General features: G+C 42.2%; 1 protein-coding gene across 4 annotated transcripts in view; it reads left to right on the top strand.

Annotated features, from left to right (window-relative positions):
- The window catches only part of grb10b (growth factor receptor-bound protein 10b), an 81814-nt gene that overhangs the window by 13508 nt on the left and 47621 nt on the right, over window positions 1-20685 (top strand). For all 4 annotated transcript variants that reach the window (XM_034102017.2, XM_034102016.2, XM_071205829.1 and 1 more), the window contains exons 2-3: window positions 4857-4985; window positions 13449-13545. In XM_034102017.2, coding sequence (XP_033957908.1) covers window positions 4935-4985; window positions 13449-13545 — 148 coding nt within the window. In that variant the 5' untranslated portion in view covers window positions 4857-4934. The remainder of the gene's footprint in view (window positions 1-4856; window positions 4986-13448; window positions 13546-20685) is intronic.

The following is a 20685-nucleotide window of genomic DNA, read 5'->3' as shown; positions in this document are numbered from 1 at the left end:
AAAAATCTAACTGACTCCTAAGTTTACAACACATGTTTGGACGTGCAACTCAGAAGACACCTTATATTTCAAGTTTGACCTACAAACCTGAGGTTAAAAGTTTAATATTTCCATTTCCACTCTAGGTATTTTTATTGGACTTCTTGGAAAGGCTCACAGAATGTAACCTAATAACCTTTTATTAAATATAGGAGGAAGTTGTAGCCTAAATATGTAGTGCCTCAATTAAAAACCATTTTGAAAGCTTTTTACGTTGTTACTTTTGCTTTGCCATCCCTTATCCCTTTATGGATCATTTGTTCTGTTTACAGTACCCTCATGATATTTGTTGCAAACAGAGGCCTGCAGCCTGTAAAGTCCTCCTATAATCCATCTTTGGTCTGGTGAGACGGTCAGCCAATGATACACCACCATTATTCAGGGAAATGTTTCTACGGTTTCAATTAGGCTTTACTTTAAATAGCCCAGGGTTCTGTTGATCCCAGGCCTCGCCTTTGGCTTCCCTGCAGGGCTTATCACCCTGGGATGTTAAAGCTGGACCCTTGAGATGTAAGCATATGTCAGCACATTAACCCCTAGACTGACTAAGCATGCTGGCCCACAAAAACAGCTGCTCCACTTCGTGATACACTTGTTGGCTATAGTCTCACGTAAGTTTAGCTTCACCTCCATAGTGACACATCCTCTTTACGTTGTGACAACCATTACAGCATGTACCACTTGGAGGTCAAGGTGTGTCATTCTCCTAACTGCAGTAATAGAGTTTCACCACAATTGTGACTTGGTGACATGGTCGCCTACTTTTTTTATCTTTACTTGTGTCATACAAGTTCACATGTGCACTCCCCTGTTACAGTTTAATGAAACTTTTTAATAGAGAAAATCCCTAACTGAATAATTGTCTTAGTGTTTATGGCTTATTGGCTCAGCGGCGATGTCGTATAACATTGCATGTTCTAGCTCATTAAGTACAAATCTCATACACGCCACATTGGTGTGGGCTCTTTTCTAAAGCATAAGTGTTTGTTTGAATGATCTATTATTTTGCAGCGGAAAAAAAATGCCAATCCATCACTAGTTAACAATTGTGGAGTGCGTGTGTTTTGTAGATACACATTATCAGATTTCAAAGTTGGAGGCAACGTTTTTCAAAAAGTTTCCATGTTTCTTTCAGATTTCTTATCTTATAGATACATATATTTCCAGGTAATGATTTAAAACCTTTTTTAAATTGTATGAATTGCCCCCAGCATCAATGTCTGTGACACCAGAGTAGAACACCATATGTGAAGAATATTTGCTGTAAAGTCTCAAGCAGGATAGTGCTGAAAAGGATTTATGATTCATGATGGGCATTCTTAAGGCTGTTGTGTTTGAAGCTGGTTTGAAGTCCACCAGCTAAACGTTTTTCCTCATGGAAGTTTGAGCAAAAATCACTTTAATTAATCCAGATGCAGTCACCTCACCGCTGGGTACAGCTGCCATACCCTCAAGTCCTCCTTTCTAGTCTTTCTAGTGCGGCGACACTGTCCTGATAATTGCACTGTCAAGGTCAGAGATGCTTAAGTTTCAGTACGCTGTTGAAGTGGAAGAAATTGAATCAAAGAGCTCTCAGAGGGTCTAATCCTCACAATGGAATGGCTTTGATTGTGTCCAGGAGCAATTAAGCATAGGTGTGCCGCGCGCGTGTGTTTGGTCAATATATCAGTCACTGAGAGTCACCTTGGCACTTATGAGCACTTTGAAACTGAAAGGTATTTTAATTCTTTGTGTAATGCCTGAGATTTTCCTATGTTTTATCACGAACAGATAAAGAGAAATGTAAACCACTAATGTTGAAAGAACATATTTCTTTTATTTCAGTGGCATTAAATGTTTACAATTTAATCCTCCTGAATTGAGAGTAGCAATTTTGATAAGGATTAAAGCTTTGGCGAGGCGCGACCATTATGTTTAACTTCTAATGCAGGTCATTGAAGTCTGCTGTTGTCCTTTTTGCACAACCTCCTGACTCCTGAATATAATAAACATGAAGTTCAGCCACATCTAGGCCGCTGGTGTGTGTGGCGCCTAATGAGGGGCTGCTCGGAGAGTTTAGGCGGATGTTAATTTGTTTTGTTTTTGTTGTAAACTGTGTGTCTGTAAATAATGTGTAAATGAAGAGCTGTCCTTGCATGCCAGCCGGACAGGCCACACACATGGACTGACACAATAACACACACACACACACACACACACACACACACACACACACACACACACACACACACACACACACACACACACACACACACACTCTGTTTGAAGCAAGCCCTTTTAGTGTTCCCAGTAATCGTGGTGCCAAGTTCTTTGTTTAGAATGCATTCATGGTTTGATCATTAGTTGCAAGATACATGTTGGGCATTAAAAAAAAAACGTCTACATTTTTATTTTTAATCTCATCAGCTGACAACATTTCAGGATAACAACTGCTGAATTGTTGGTCGGATAGTAGGCATGGTTTTGAACATCTCTCATGTGCCCTTTTTCAATTTTGATAAATCACATTAAGCGTAACTCGGACATTAAAGTCAATGCTGTCATGTTTAGTTTGACTTAAAAGGATGGTTCATTGTATTGCCTGTTTATTTTCTCACATTCAATTATTCAGAAGGTTTTGCAGTTTAACAGTTTTTCCAGTGTACATTGTGGTACTTTACTCTTCCGGGGGTAGGGTGGTCCAATCATTGTACACGGACAGACCGGTGAAAGACGGCAACACACACAACTCTGTAAAGCTTCTCAAAGGCCCTGAAAATCCTAAAAATAGTGCTTTTACACACCCACATAAAGGCTCACATGCAAAGCATATGTAAACGTCCATATACACACCAACATATTCCAACACAGTACATTTACGCAGGCAGTAGCACATGTGCAGGCAGAAATGCACACACATATACACACACTCTGAGGCCACACGGGCAGCCGCCACCACCACTAATGCAAACATGGGATAATATTAGCTGTCTATAAAATGGCTGGTCATATTTTTAAAAGACCAACACAGTTTCATGAACTGCTGCATAAAAGACTATCATAGTTGCAAGCCCAAGCTGCTCGGCTTCAAATAACCCTGGTATCTAACTTAAGACCTGGAGAGGTGCCTGCAGGGTATTTCTGGGTCCACATTTACAGGTGTTTATTCAGTGGCAGCAGTGCCAAGAGGTTAATAGGATACCCACTTTAAGAAGTTCAAATAGACTAAAGTCCATGTTGTTGCATTTGGGGTTATTTGACCCAAGGAAGTCCGTGAGGGAGGCTTCATAGAGCAGAAGAACGCCTTTAAAGTCCCTTGAGGTGCCACTTCTATCGCAGCTATTTTAATTTACAAACGCCAAGCCATCAAAGTATGGTGAGATAAGCCGGTCGGGTCTGAGACTGTGGAATGATTAACAAAACATCAGAACTCTCATTGAGTTAAGCATCTCTTGTTCCATTATTCATAATAGAGCATTGCAGAAGATGCCAGACTTCTTCATATTTGCTCTAAAAATACTGTTGTAAAATATAATCAAGCACATTAACTCAAGTACTGTTCTTGGATAACATTTTGAGGTACTGTCTGTGCTGCAATGATGTTTAATCTCAATGAGACTTATCCTGGTAAACTAAAGGAAAACAAAGAAAAGAAAAAGGGTAGTGCAACTCCACTACGTGCACTTTACCCTAGATTGGTGCAAATATAGTGACCAAAAATGTTACTTTCTTTAGTCCCTTTACAAAATGTTTGGTCATGTTGCAAAGCATGTTTTTTCAGATGTCTGTTACAATATGTTCCTTTTTTGGACAAAGGGAGGTACAAGTATCAGTAGGGATGTCCCGATCACCTTTTTTTGCTCCCGATCCGATTCCGATCATTTGATTTTGACAATCTGCCGATACCGATTTTTCCCGATCCGATCTTTATGCAATGCATTAAGAGAAAAAAAGGTAACAGATAACGGCTGGTCATCCAACGCGATGAATTCAGCTATCTTGGCTGTTATTGTGTTGGCCTTTTTACTGTTCTGGGGCAGTTTCTCTTTCCTTTTGAAAGTCTCTGAAAGTGTCGGTTGTTTCAGTGCCGTTCCCTGAGTGGCCGCTGTGTACTCGCCGTGTTGTTGTTGGTGTTTGTTTCTCAGGTAGCGTATTAGATTGGTCGTGTTGAACGTAGCTCTGTTCTTTCCACCACGCAGAACCTCCGCCTTGCAAACATTGCATCTGGCTGTTACACTGCCTTCACTTTCAATTTTATAATACTTCCAAACTCCTGACATTTTCTCTGTCCCGACTCCCGAGTCACCAGCTGAACGTAGCCTCTCGTTAGCTTACTGCTACTAGTAGACACTGCGCCCACTCTGTTGCCAGATTTGAGAGAAATAAGCAACCAGGTCTATGAAAACAAGCCCAAAGAAAGCAACACATACATGATGTTGTGTAATTTTAAACCCAAACTAAGTCCTCAGGATGACTTTAAGACGTGAACATGGTCATTTTTGTTTTGTAACATTAAATTAAAAAAAAAAAATTATAAAAAAAAAGAAATCCCGATCCCCGATTTTTTTCTCCCGATCCCCGATTTTTTGAAAATCACGTGATCGGCTCCGATCCCCGATCACGTGATCGGATCGGGACATCTCTAAGTATCAGTGTTGACGTTGATTTTGAATGAAAGTAAACATTTCTTTTTTAGTCAAGTGCTCTGTGCTATATTTGTCTCCACAGAACTTAAACAAAATGTTCCTCCCCTTCCTTCATCCTTTCTCAGTTGAACCTTCTCACTTTCCTGTGTAGTTTTATACTAACCTCCTTTGTCTGCTCTTCTTCCTCTACAGGTTCATCTTCTCTGTTCATCTTGTATTGAAACTGATCCAGCCAAGCAAATTGTACAAAAGAGCTGAGAAACACTAAACATGGCTGTGGCCGGATGTCCGGATTATTTCCTGCATCATCCAAATTATCAGGTAAATTGAACCTTCCTATGTAGGAAGAATGTGTATGCTACTTTAACAGCTACATTTGTAGAGATGAAATGTTGCCATTGTAGTCTAGACACCCTAGACCAGGGATGGGCAACTTTGATGGTGGTGGGGGCCACATCATTGATGTACTGGCCACCAGGGGGCCGCAGATTCACTTGGAACACACACACACACAAAAATTCCATGTGTTGTATGTAATTATTAACAAATATACTAAGTCTGACATCTTCATTGACATTTTACAATCAAAGGGAACATCCCCAAAAAATGGGAACATCCTCTAATAAGCTCACTAAACAAATATCAGTTCAAAGACATTGTATTTCATTTTACAAGTGGCATGTTTGTATTGAACAGGTTATTAAACAGTGGAATAAAACTATTTTAAACTATTGGAAAGCACGGAAAATGTGTGTGTATTGAGATTAACCATTAGATGACATACACATGAAGTCATGAACACTAACCCAGACATTAGTTGTCTAACTTGAACCTAAAACACTTGTAGCCTGTCTCTGCATTCCCTTTATTCCACAATAAGGGGAATGTCAATACAGACACCCGTCAGCCCGCACTCTGCTGTTCCTCAGCACCACTCCCCCTCCCTCCCGCTGAAATTATGAATGAAAAGCGTAGTAATCATAGATAACACGGCAGGGTCCGTGACAGTTTGTTTTCATCTGATTTCAAATAAACAAAGTCTTGGTTTTAAGAATATTAAACTTGTTTCGCCAAATTCAGATGATAAAAACAACTTTTAAGCTTGTCAAGGCATAATTACAAGAGGCAACTTAACGTCACAGCAGGCATAACAACAGCCGGTGTTTCTTGTGAGGGTTTCCCCTGGAAACAAACACAATACACGCAAATGCGTCACAGATTATTTTGCGGTATTTGAAATCATCTACGCAGCTCGCGACGTAACTAGGAGTCTAGTGGACGGTATCAATACAACAAGTAAAAAAAAATATATATTTTTTATTAATTACGTTGTTTATAAATTAATCTGAGGGCCGCAAAAAGAGGAGGTGGGGGCCGCATGCGGCCCGCGGGCCGCCATTTGCCCATCCCTGCCCTAGACTAAAGTTTGAAGCCAGGCGTTGATGTCAGTATCAAGTGTGAAGCCAGATTTAGATTAGAAATAGTGCCATTGTCTGCATAAATTGCATTGCATTGGATCGTGTCACTGCGTCGGATGTTGGACTTGTTTATCGCCAGGGCATGGCGAACATAACTCATAAATTAGACTTCTTGGAATTTTTTAGTTGGATGAGTTTATGAAATTGGACCTCTATCCCTCTACAAACCAGACACTCTATTATTCAGCATGGGAAACTAATAATAAACCAGCCAAGAAGTACTCAAGGTTCTGTAGATTTGCTTCCAAGAATTCTAGGAAACGGTGAGGGTGGGTGTGAATCAGGTCACTGCGGTACTTTCCAACAGTCGGCCCTTGCCAAATCCTGCCTGTCCCGGTCTCTTTTGATGAGGCTCTTAATAGTCTATTTGGATTACTTGTTAGAGAGAGGGAAATAAAAGAATGGCCTTTGGTTACAGTTTGTCCTTTTAGTCTAGTCAAGACTAAAGAGAGAGTTGGTGAATGGCAGTGATATGGTCATAACATTCCACCACTGTGAACACATAGAGTTCACAAAGAGCTGCAGGGGGACGGGCTATAAAAGAGTGTTGGTCCAACAGAGGTACAAAAGCATCTTGTGGCTGACAAGCCCCCAGGTAACAGCTGCTCTCTTTTTCTATGGTCGGCCCATGTGCTTGTACCCATACACACAGAGACACATATACTAGGGTCTTTTGTACTCGAGGGTATTTAATGTGTTATCACAATGGAAATCATATTTCATGTTCCTTGAGTACGTTTGCAAAAGCTCTTATTATATTGGAATGGAAAATGAGCAATGAATACAAAACATGCATAGAAAGGCCAACAGTTTTATATTTCTATCCTGGGTTTGTGTTGATTGACTGTAGCTCACATGATTGAAAAAGCAAAGCAAATACAGGAACCCAACCTCAACCAAATATAATGACAAGGTAATCATGATAATCAATAGCACTTGTTATGAACAATTTTTAGCTTCACAGTGATCGAGAGAGAAAGAGCAGGGCAAGGATGGGCTGAGCAAATCAATGCAGATTTACAATTGAGGATGCTACACATTTTTATAAAGCAAATAAACAAATCAATCAATGTTGATCCTTGGTCCTGTCACAAATGAATTGAACATGGGACTATTGTCCAGGCATGTGAATTGGGAGTTGTGCCAATTTGTTATCTTAAATACAGAACTTTTGCGTTCATTAGGAAGATATGCATGACCAAATGTTGGCTCATTGTCAGAAATAAGTCCTCTAGGACCAAATTCTATCGCTTCAGCCTCACTAGCTGAACTTGAGGTGCAGATCGTTTTTGTCTTTTAATTAAATCTTTTCTTAGGTTGAATTTTCACCAACAATGTTAGGGCAGTCTAAACAGTTTTAATCCTGATGTGCTGATGTATTACTTAGCAAGGGTACACTCAACTGGAATATTGGTTTTAATTTAGGGTTAGGGGTAGGATTTTCACGGAAGCCTCCGTAGAGCAAAGGGCTTCCAAACATTTGTATTAGGGCAGTAGCACTATTAGCCTAATCAAGCTATTCTGTTGTCTGCAGGTCATCTGGGCAACAGCTTTATATATGACCTTTGACCTCAGAGCTAGAGGACAGAGAGTTCAGTCTGCTACACTCTCTTGGATCTCCACAGCTTAGAGCAAGGTCAGGGTACTTGAACACAACAGGAGCCTAACGTGTCATCACGTGGTATATGTCTCGTCTGACAGGGGTGTAGTTCTGCTGGAGAGCACCAGAGCGCCGCTCCGGCACTTCCAAACATTGCAGTACCCATAAGGAGCCGTACACATGCCGCAGTTTTTGCGTGGCTGTGTCTTTAGTTGAAAGATCTGTTCATCTGTCATACTGATCATACACTCAATAACTTTGTTGTTATTAGCATCTGGTTAGCTAGCTATGCTAACGAATATAAGAAGCTTTTTCTCCAACCAGTGAGGTAAAGGCACATCTTTATATGATCATTATAGTTATAAAAAAATAAGAGAATAAGGTAAACAGGTATACAATACTATATGACAGTAAAAAAAGTTGTTATTAATAAACAAGAATACAGTTAGAAAGGGGAGTGATTTGTAAAAGATCCATAAAGAAAAATAAATCTCCTTACAGTTCTGTTTCATATGGGTGTTGAGAGATGTATCTCCAAACATCTGTTGAGGGGGACCCAAGTTCCCATCAGCAAAAACATGATGGTTTGCTATCCTGGCTCCAAAATGGTGGAATGAGCCCCCCAAAAATCCATATAAGTCAGGCACCTAACCCAACAAAAATAAAACTACAGGGGACAAGTTCTGAGTTGAAGCTGAAGTTATACCCCCTGTGATGAATCATCATACATATAGTATCCAAAAAAAGAGAATTGTAAATATACTGTAAATGCCACTCGTCATCTCTCTCAACAGCGCTCTTATTATTGTTGTGAGACTCCCGCAGGCATGGCGGACAGAGCGAAGCGATCGAAGGTCTGGGTGCACTGTAAAAAATGTAGTGGCGATAGTGCAAGGTGCAATCTATGTACTCAATTAGTTGCTTGTAAAGGGGGTAACACAAGCAACTTAATGAAGTATTTGCAAACGAGACACTCATTGAATCTAAAACGGTGCAGCGTATTTGACAGCCTAAACAATGTGGCTGCTAGCGATACTGCTAGTGCTAATACTAGTGATGTGTCAGTCGCGGACGACGTCGTAAGTGAACGACGGGAGCCGGCTTTTTTTTTGTTAAGTAATACAAGACAGAATGATGATGATGATGATGATGATGATGATGATGATGATGATGATGATGATGATGATGATGATGATGATGATGATCTCCGTGCTACAGCTGCTCCGTGCATGCATGCATATTATATTATTATATTTTTGCCATCTTAGCCTTTTTTACCAATTTCTTCATTTCACAGTTTTGCATGATGTCACTGTCGGACAATGTTTTAAGGATCTCTTGTCAAGCTAGGTTGTCAGTTTGAAATGTCTGGATGAAGATGTAACAGATTTACAAATGTTAAAAAAATGCCTCTTTTCATCCTCTGTATGAGGGAAAACCCCAACAAGCATGATAGGGCGAGCCAGGCCCCTTTAAGTTATTATTTTTTGTCTGCTTCTGAGAAGCTAATGTATAAGTTATACAGTTATTTCTGCAAGAAAATTACAATAAAATGACTGTTTAATCTTCACATCTTGTATTCATGTCTATCATTTTGAGCACCAAATTATTGAAAAGTATCAATAAGAGTATCGAAAAATACTGATACCGATAAGCTGTACCGGTATCGGTATCGACCAAATCCTAACGATCCCTACACTGAATGATAGCTGTTAAAAGAACTAAACTTCCATAAATACATGCTATGCACATGTAAAACAAATCTGGGCCCTCATGTATAGTAAAACTTTAGTCGATTAAACAGTAAAATGCTGTGTAAGCAGAGCTCAAGGAATCTCTGTTTACCTATAAAATAATTGTCATGGATAGTTTTATGCCCTCTAATGTATAGGCACACAATTCCATTTGTTTTGCTTAAGCTTTTGCAATGTTTATATTTCACTGCTCTGTTTGTGGGTAATTTCAGTCGTGTGTAAATGTAGATTTGGTCTTGAGGCTTTGGTTATTGAGTTGACTTTGCAGCTTCTACTCAGTCCGTCAACAGATTTAGTTTAATGTAATGCCTTGTGATACTATTAAATCATTTTTTGGCAAATTAATGTCTCAATTTCTTGCTGGCTGCAGTGGCTAGGCAGGATCACCAGATTAAGAATGATATATTCCACAGGGATGCTTTGATACACACTGGTAGATGCTTCCATGTTTAATGTTTATTAATCTAGGGATGAGGGATGCTTTACTGGATATTTTTTTATTAAAAGAAAATATGATTATTTTTATCTGCCAATGTTATGTAAATAAATGTCAAAGCCCAGTTTGTCAGCAGCTCAGCTGTGCTGTGACAGCAGCTGAGTCCCACTGTATAAACAAACAGATAAACGAAGCACTAGAGCCGACATTAGTGTGACCTCCTGATCCCATTCTGGTTAATTATGTAAGAAGGGATTTTGACTTGCTGTCTAGTATTCATGAAGGTGTTACCAGGAATGTATACAGAAAGCACTATTACTGTCAGCAAAAAATGTCTGCTAGAAGGTTGAGTAAGCTTTCCGAAAAGTTAATTCTGGGTTAAGCGAACCATTTCATGCCATTTTTTAAATGTTCTTATGAATCCAGTCCACTCTCAGCTAAAAGGCTGTCAGTAAGCCCAAGTGCTGATCTACATTCAATAGCCGGTCATTACATTTAACCTCTTTTAAAGGCGTAGCTTGAAATGCATCTCAGTCTTTTCCTTTTAGTTTGAGCCCCGATCTCTGGACTTTTGTGTCTGTCCTGTTTTCAGTGACTTAACCTTGTCTCTGGCCCTCCACTAACCCCTTTTTAAAATTCCCTCGACCCCTAATTTGAAGTTCCTTTCAACTTCATCAATATGAAAGGGCCCTTATATGCTACTTGTCAAAACTTGGCCTACCCTCAGTCCTATTTTGACCCCTCTCTAAGAACGTAAGCAACATGTGTGTGTGTGTGCATATGTCTAAGATAATAAGTGTATGAGAAAAACAAGTATAAAAGATGAAGCCCATCTGGGTTTTTCATTCAGCACACAATAAAAGAAGAAATGTTGACTTTTTTTTCCCTCAGTCTTTGTTGTCTCAACATTATAAGTTTTAGTAAACCCTTAGCCAAACGCAGAGTTAGCCAATGGCATGGTTGAGAATTATGCTAAATGGTCGGTATTTATAGGATTAAACCCCCAAGTTAAATTTTGTCAATTGTCCATAGTGGCATCAAAGGCTGTCTGGGATTTGGGACTTTTGTCGGTAAGATCCACAAAAGAGATCAAGTTGTGCTTTAAAGATCCTTTAGTTCTTTAGTGCATGTGTGTTAACTCATTTACTCCCAGACATGCAAAATAGTTTCAAGACCGGTATATGGTCTGAAAGAATCCCTACGTTTTTGCTCAGTGGAGCTGAACCATGACCATCCTGTCCTGAACACACACACACACACACACACACACACACACACACACACACACACACACACACACACACACACACACACACACACACACACACACACACACACACACACACACACACACACACACACACACACACACACACACACACACACACACACACACACACACACACACACACACACACACACACACACACACACTAACGGCGTACCATCCCACCACCAAACAGTGTCCCAGTGCTGTTTGGGTGGCTGGGTAGGGATCAGTCACAGTCTGGTAGCTGGATCCCCACACAGTATGTGTTGATGATGGGGTTTGCTATTTAATGGGAATACATCGGGTGATGCGGTGGTTATTTTACCTCCCTTTTTTATTCCAAAAGAAGGTTAGTCCCATTGCGCTCCAAAATATATTTTCCTACCCGGCCAAGACGTCTGGAATGCAAGACAATACAAAGACGGAACAATGCAATGTAATGATTGGATGCGCGTGGGTTAGTTGGTATAGCAGAAGGGTTGGGGGGGGGTGTTGGTGGACAGAACCATATGCTGATTTTGACTTTCCAGTTATATCCATTTTAGTGTGGACGTAGGCGACAGTGTATGCAGCAGAGAGGAACACTTATAACTTTTTCTTCACTGAAATCATGGATTCTTTATTTTGTAGACTGTTTTATTTGAAGAATTGTGTCATCAGAGTGGAATTCTACCTCAAGATTTACTCTCACAGTGAGTGAAATCCCTACAAAATGCTCATTAAGTCTTGTTCAATGACCTTTAGGTCATTTCCATGTTGTTACAGATGATTTAGAAAAAGTGTTTTAAATGAGCACTATAACCAGGGGTCTGTCTGATTTCAGACTCTTCCATTAACAGAATAACAGAGTAAAACAGAGTAAGTTTGCAACTGTGTGTTTTACTCCACTTTGTTGTAAATAAAACTGCAGCAGCTTGACCACAGAGCGTGAACGTTGTGGTCAGCTGATTTTGCGCAGTTCTTCAGGTTGTGCGCGGGGCACAGAGTGTGCTCAGGGGAGTCTCCCACTGCAGCCAGTTGGCGGAGTTTTGGCACAATTCTGTTGTTCATACCGACGTTAACCCTGTCTGCACACGGCGACCAACTCTGTTGTCCGGTGATCTAAGCCTTTGCCTCCTGTAAAGCTTCACAGGTCCGTCGGTTATGTCCTGCGCGGCTCGGCCAGCACCCAGTTCAGTCAGTCATAGAAAGTCCGAAGATTTTTTGCAGGGAGCGAAACGGCAACGTAGCTGCTTAATGTCTTTGTATTTTGTTTACATGTCTCGTAGTTTACTCCATTGACTGTTGACAAGAAACACGTGTAGACGAAATATGTGTTTTGTTTAGATGTTTTGAGGTACGCAAAGGCGCGTAGTGACACAAGTGACGTTACGCAATTCAGATTTGTGTCGCGCATGCGTACCTGCGTGCAAGTTATTTGCACCCCTGACTATAACGTTGTTTTTGTGGACACATTTGAGCTTGAAATTCTTTAAGCAGCCTGTAAGGGGGAACACATCCAACAAAATGTATCTAAAACCTTTGAAATTCAATTAAAAGTAGCCTACCTGTGCTTTAGGTTGGTTTTATAGTTTACGATACTCTGTGGGATTTTCTTCCAGTGATTGGAAATATGTATGAGTAAGAAAGGTCAAACGAGGACATTGTCTTTAAATGGTATCTTAAACTGTGCTCTGATACACACCTGGCAGTGTTTCACACTGTTGGTGGGATGTAGTAGTGTTTTCAAACGGGCACTGTATCAAGAGTATCTTTCTCCTAACTTTTTTGTATTTTTCTGTATTTGATAAACAAATATATGTAGCCTATCTTGTAGCATTATCTCCAAATGGAGAAAAAGGTATGTAGAAATAATTAAAAAAAAAGGTATGATTGGTTAATTCAAAATATAAACATTTGAAGGCAAATACTTCACATTAGATTCAACAAATACTGCGAGCACAGCTGCCTCTCTTTTATGAACACATGTACAACTGCAATGACCTCAGCGGCTATAAGCACTTAGAAAACTCTATACTTTTATTTGTTTTGTCTGCATTTAAAATAGTGCCACATACAATTCTTCAATATGTGACCACTCATTTGGATAACAACTTTTCTATCCAAAAAAAAGAAAGAACCCTGATGTATAGCTTACCGTGCTAAAATGCCATTCCATGGATTTGTTCTTTGTGTTTACCAATGTTGATTGTAATATTTTATTTTTAAATATAACATGTTTTCTTTCTTGCTTCTCTCTCCCACAGCAGGACAATATAGACCGGTCCTCCAATCACCGACAAGCTGACCTCATTGGTCCGAGCTTCCAGCAATCAGCCAATCGGAGTTCTCCTAACCATCAAGGTTGGTACACCACCTTCCATCAAAAGGACTGAGGTTACGTACTGTAACCCAGCTTCTATGAGTATAGGCGCAGCCCTTTAAGGCTATCGCTATTGGGTAATCCCACTGCACGTGTGCAGCACTGACAGATTTAATCCACGCCCACCTATGACGTGGGCCACACCTCCGGCCTCACTTCCGTATAAATAGGAAGATGGCCCGTCCAACTGCTCCCACACAAACAGCTTTTCTTCAGCTATTCGCGGAGCCAGTGGGGCCCGAACCTTAGAGGGCTGCGCCTATACTCATAGAAGCTGGGTTACAGTACGTAACCTCAGTTCTATTTCGTATGAGGCTTCGCCCTCTAAGGCTATCGCTATTGGGTTAAGGGCGAAGCAGGATGTAGTCCACGCCCCACTGGTCCGTCCGTAACCAGAAGCACAAAAACCCATCTACTCAATTAATAACCCATGCGAAAAAGAAGGAGCATCACAGTCCCTGGAAATATAGCATTATTCCAAATTAATATTCTCTTTAAGGGAATGAAGGTGAATACCCGTCGTTTAAAAAAAGTAGAGATAAACAAATCCCACTTGTTAAACCTATAAAAGAGGGGCAAAAGGGGCAGCTCTCTGAATGCCGATAGGCAGGAGAGAGGGCACGCCGTTTAGTCCCTGACATTACTCAATCTGACAGAACCGCAGTATTGAATGTGTAAGAGAGGAATGGGAGACATCCCTCAAATAAAAACGAATAAAAGAACAGGGGGAAGACCAAGATGCAGCATTGCAAATGTCTCCCACTGTCATTCCTCCATGCAACGTCATAGAGGTTGAAATTCCTCTGGTGCTGTGCGCTTTGATGTTTTCTGGGGGATCCACCCCAGAGTAGACATACGCCTGCGACACAGCCTCACACAACCAGTGTGACAGCCGCTGTGCAGACAGAGGCTGCCCTATTGAGTGCTCTCTGTAATGCACAAACAGGCGCCGAGACTTGCGCAACGTGGCTGTGCGTGCAATATAACATGACAGCGCACGTACGGGACAGAGGAGATGAGATGTGGCTTCTTCCTCTGATGTGTGAGGAGGAGGGAAGAAACCATCCAAAGTGATCCCTATCGATTTAAAAGAGCTTGTGATCACCTTTGGCATAAAAGCCGGTTTAAGGCGCAAAACAGCTGAGCTGCCATCTCCTTGGATCTGGAGACATGACGGAGCCACAGAGAGAGCAGACATATCACTCACCCTTTAGCTGATGTGAGAGCCAGGAGCAGAGCTACTTTGGCTGACAAGAACTTCAGGGGGACCTGATCTAAAGGTTCAAATGGAGCTTTACTCAGTGCGCGTAACACTAAGCCAAAAACCCATTGAGGCGCTAAAGCGCGTGACACATGTCTGAGTCTCTGTGCTCCCCGTAGAAAACGTTTTGTCAGAGGGTGACTAAACACCGTGCTGACCCCAAACCTACGTGGCAAGATGGAATGGCAGCAGCATATGTTTTTACCGTGCTATAAGCCAATTCCTGTCCAGCAACAGCTGGAGGAACGACAGCACGAGGCAGGGGGCCAACGGGGTCCAGGCTTTTCCGTGCACACCACACGGAACACTGTCCATTTGGCTGTGTAGGATGTGTGTTCAGCAGCTGTGCTGATCGAACACCTCCCTGGCGATTTATGTAGGCCGCCGCTGCTTTGTTGTCTGTTTGAATCAATGTTGATTGTACAGCCACGGGACGAAGTGCTGGAGCACTTTCCATACGGAGAGTAATTCCAGCACGTTATATGGAGAGACATGTGACCCGGCCACTGTCCCCCCACTGCCTGCGACATGCACATTCCTCAGCCTGCGAGAGATGCGTCTGTGAACACTGCGGTGTGTGACGTCACTCTGCTCAGTGGCACCCCCACTGACGTGGAGATTTTTCCAGTGGGTCAAATCCAAAACCACAGAAGGAGGAATGTACACCATGCGTCTCCTCTGACGCACGGGGTCGATGCACAGGCGAATAAACCACCTGGAGTCTCCTCACTATGAAGGAGACCCAGGGGGATCACCACGTGACCAGCTGATATCATGTCTAACAGCTGCATCACGGAGAGGGCTGTCACTGCCCCGCGAGGTGTGACGTGCCGGAGGAGAGCTGTCACTTTCTCCCCTCTCCGCTGTGAGAGTCGTGCTCTCATGCGGGCTGAGTTCAATTCCACTCCCAGTTAAAAAGATAACCTGGGAGGGACGAGGACAGCTCTTCTTCCAGTTGATAATGAAACCCAGGTTTGACAGATGAGATACGAACTGTATCGTCTGTAAGCCGCTTCCTCCCTTCCTGCAGCGAGCCAGCCACAGCCGGTTGTCCAGGTAAAATAACACTCATCCCCATTCTGAGTAGCTGCTCCCACCGGCTCCACCCACTTTGAAAAAGTGCGTGGAGCCAGGAATGAGAAACACAGGAAATTCTGTGTTTCGGGATGATGGTTACGTGGAGGACTTCATCCTTCAGGACTATGGATGTGCACCTCCCTGGTGCACTCCAGCACCTGTTTGATCATCAGCATGGGAAAAGGCCATTCCCTTGTTAGACACTGACAGATCGAGGATGGGTCTCATTCCCCCCTCTCCTTCGGGACCAGAAAATACTGGGAGTAAAAAACCCTGATTTTCTTCCCCATGAGGAACCCTGGAAAAAAGCTTCCTTTTAACCAGAGTTCCTGCCGCTCTGCACGGAGCGCGAGACACTGTTCCCGGGATGACAGGACTTCCTGTATCCCGTAGAACTGCGGGGGGGAGAGGCGAACTGCAGAGACTACTCTCTGCCCATCCGCCTGCTCATCCATCTGTCCATCAGACACACGCGCCGCCACCCTGGGTACCATCCAGTACTCTGCGCCAGCGCCAGGTGTACATTCTCTGGATGTGCTGTGGTTGGTGGGAAACCACGCCAGAGCCCTCCACACGCTGCATTTCACACAGGCTCTCATTATGTCGCCGTTTAGGAGAAGACTCGTAAACTGCGCATTCACGCTCAACATCACTAAGGGATGAGCGGAGGTGTGTGCAGTGCTGTCCACCCGAGGTGTAATAATGGCCCTCCGTGGGCTTATTACGACCGTGGGTAGGAGGTACGTCTGAGACAGAGGAAAAATCCGTGCTGCCTAAACCCAAAAAGTTTAAAGGTAGACGGATTGAATAGTATGCCCTGCTGTTTTATTAACCGATAAGTTAAAAAACCCAGCCGGCTTAGGCAGCGAGCCATGCTGCCAAGTAACCAATAGGCTATTGGCAGCCGGCTTAACCGGGGAGCCTTGCTGCATATTATATTCCATCTGTCCATTGAACACACGCGCCGCCACTCAGCGCGCCAACCTGCTCTGGATGTGCTGTGGTTGTCATGGTGACGAGCCACGCCAGAGCCCTCCAGACTCTGCACCTCACACAGGCTCTCATTATGTCCACTGTAACACATTTTCCTATCAAACAACAGTAAAGCGCCGGCAGTTTCTTCACAGATGCCTGCACTTCACTGCCATACCACAGTACTCATACTGTGAAATTATTTTACAGCCTTTCTCATTAACAGTAAAATACCGGCAGCAGAGACGCCAGCAATACACTGAAATTATACAGTATTCATACTGTTGAACAATTTCAGTTTATCACTGTACACAATTTAATAATTCACAGAAACATTCTGGTTATAGGGGGCTGCCAGTAGATTAGTGCTGAACATCGGCTGAAAAATAACAGTAATTGCTTACAGTGTTAAACTGGACACCGAGGTGCGTTCACGCTCAACACCCCTAAGGGATGAGCGGAGCTGTGTGCAGTGCTGTCCTCACTGTAATAATGGCACTCGTGGGCTCATTACCGTGTGTAGGAGGTAGGTTTGGGACAGAGGAGAAAAACTGAGCTGCCTAAAAACCAATAGGTTTTAAAGACAGCCTATTTATGCAGCGAGCCATGCTGCCTATAACCGACAGGTTAGGGGCAGCCGGCTTACCCGGTGGGCCTTGCTGCTTATTATTATTCATCTGTCCATCGAACACACACGTCGCCATTCTGAGTAATATTCTGAGAGCGCGCGACATGCTCTGGATGTGCTGTGGTTGTCATGATGACGAGCCACGTCAGAGCCCTCGCCGCCGTTGCCTGTGAAGCAACCCAAGAGGGGCCCGGACCGAAAAGCTGCGAGGGTCCCTCCACACGCTGCATCTCACACCAGCTCTCATCCTGTCTCTGTTTAGGAGAAGGCTCGTAAACTGGACATTGAGGCGCGTTCACGCTCAAACCCGCTGAGGGAATCAATCAATCAATGTTTATTTATATAGCCCAATATCACAAATGTTACATTTGTCTCAGTGGTCTTCACAGTGTGTACAGAATATCAGTATGACAATACGACACCCTCTGTCCTTAGACCCTCACATCGTACAAGGAAAAACTTCCAAAGAAAACCCAGTTTAAAGGGAAAAATGGGAGAAACCTCAGGGAGAGCAACAGAGGAGGGATCCCTCTCCCAGGACGGACAGACGTGCAATAGATGCCGTGTGTAAATTGAAAAGATAATACATTTGCAACATAGGTAGTCCAAATGTTTGGAAATGCATGTGTGTATAATAGGAAGATGAATCCACGAGGATATCCATCCAGGACCGATGATCCAGGACCACAGCCACGACTCAAGATCCAGCGCTCGCGATCCAGGACACAGGACCGCAGGATCATCCATGACTCCGGATCCCAGCGTATATAGACACCAAAAAGAAAGACATTTGGGGAAGCTGGGTTAATCGGAACATGAGAGTACACAGGTATAGACGGAGAGAAGGAAGAAGTAAGATGTCCCCCGACAAACTAAGCCTATATCAGCAAAACTAGGGGCTGAATCTAATCAGCCCTAACTATAAGCTTTATCAAAAAGGAAGGTCTTAAGCGCACTCTTAAACACGGATAGGGTGTCTGCCGCCCGAACACAAACTGGAAGCTGATTCCACAAATGTGGAGCTTGATAAGAAAAGGCTCTGGCTCCCATTGTACTTTTAGATATTCTAGGAACAACCAACAACCCTGCATTCTTGGAACGCAATGCCCTAGTAGGACAGTAGGGTATAATGAGTTCTTTAAGGTAAGATGGCGCCTGCCCATTAAGGGCTTTGTAGGCGAGAAGAAGAATTTTAAATTCTATCCTGTGTTCTATAGGGAGCCAGTGTAAGGCAGCCAGAACAGGAGTAATGTGGTCCCTTTTCTTAACTCTGGTTAGTACACGAGCCGCAGCATTTTGAATCAGCTGAAGCGACTTGACTGACTTCTTGGTACTCCCTGATAATAAAGAGTTACAATAATCCAGCCTAGAAGTAACAAATGCATGGACTAGTTTCTCTGCATCGTTTTGAGGCAAGATATGCCTGATTTTTGCAATGTTACGTAGATGGAAGTAGGCGGTCCTTGAAATTGATTTTATGTGGGCGTTAAAGGATAAATCCTGATCAAATATAACACCAAGATTCCTTATAGTCTCATTGGAGGCCAAATTAATGCCATCCATAGTTAGTATATCTTTAGATAATTTGTTTCGTAGATTCTTCGGGCCAAGTACAATAACTTCAGTTTTGGTCGTGTTTAACATCAAAAAGTTTAAGGTCATCCACGTTTTTAAGTCCTTAAGGCAGTCTTGAATTTTATTTAGATGATTAATTTCATCAGGCTTGATTGATAAATATAGTTGAGTATCATCCGCATAACAATGAAAGTTTACAGAATGATTCCTTATAATATTGCCTAACGGAAGCATATATAATGTGAACAAAATAGGTCCGAGCACTGAGCCCTGTGGCACTCCATGGCTAACTTTGGTTTGCGTGGAAGATTCATCGTTAACACGTACAAACTGAGAGCGTTCAGATAGATAGGACCTAAACCAGCCTAAAGCAGTTCCCTGTATGCCAACTAAGTGCTCTAGTCTTTGCAATAGGATATCATGGTCGATAGTATCAAATGCAGCACTGAGATCGAGCAAAACAAGAATAGAGACAAGTCCCTTGTCTGAGGCTATTAGAATATCATTTGTGATTTTAACCAGAGCTGTCTCTGTGCTATGATGTGTTCTAAAGCCAGACTGAAAATCTTCAAATAAATCATTGTTTTTTAAGTAATCACACAACTGTTTTGCGACCGCTTTCTCAAGAATTTTTGAGAGGAACGGAAGAATAGAAATAGGTCTATAGTTGGCTAAAACCTCTGGATCGAGGTTGTGCTTTTTAAGAAGCGGTTTTATCACTGCTACTTTGAATGATTGTGGAACATAGCCTGATAATAAAGACATATTCATAATATTTAATAAAGAAGTGCTAATTAATGGAAAAACTTCCTTCAACAGCTTAGTTGGAATTGGGGCTAACATGCACGTTGATGGTTTAGAAGAGAGAATCATTGAATGTAATTGTTCAAGGTTAATGGCTGAAAAGCATTCTAGTTTACTATCTAGTGTAATATTAGAACTTACGTTTCCGGGAGATGTTGATAACACTATACTGGTCAAAGGCAAGAGGTCATTAATTTTGTTTCTAAGAGTAACAATTGTATCGTTAAAAAAGCACATAAAATCATTACTACTGAGTGCTATGGGAATAGAAGGCTCAATGGAGCTGTGGCTCTCTGTCAGCCTGGCTACAGTGCTGAAACGAAATCTTGCATTATTCTTATTCTCATCTATTAATGAAGAGTAGTAGGCTGCTCTCGCTTTACGCAGTGCTTTCTTATATTCATTGAGAGTAATATGCCAAATTAAACGAGATTCTTCAAGTTTAGTGGAACGCCATATCCTTTCAAGTTGTCTAGACTTTTGCTTTATTTTGCGGGTTTCGGCATTATGCCATGGAGCTAATCTATGTTGTTTTATTTTCTTCTTTTCAAAGGAGCAACAGAGTCTAATTTTATTCGCAGCGCATCTGTAGCACTATCAACAACATGATCAATTTGGGGTGATGTACATTTTGTATAAGTTTCCTCCCCTACATGCAGACATGCTATCGAGTTAAGTATTGGTGGAATCTCTTCCTTAAATGTGGCTATAGCACTAACAGATAGGTTTCTGCTGCAAGAGCTTTTGACTAATGCTTTGTAGTCTAGTAACAGTACTTCAAAAGTTACTAAGAAATGGTCGGAT

This window comes from Pseudochaenichthys georgianus, chromosome 16 (assembly GCF_902827115.2).
Source record: "Pseudochaenichthys georgianus chromosome 16, fPseGeo1.2, whole genome shotgun sequence".
In the NCBI taxonomy this organism is placed as follows: domain Eukaryota; kingdom Metazoa; phylum Chordata; class Actinopteri; order Perciformes; family Channichthyidae; genus Pseudochaenichthys; species Pseudochaenichthys georgianus.
This window is presented reverse-complemented; position numbering and strand designations above follow the sequence as displayed.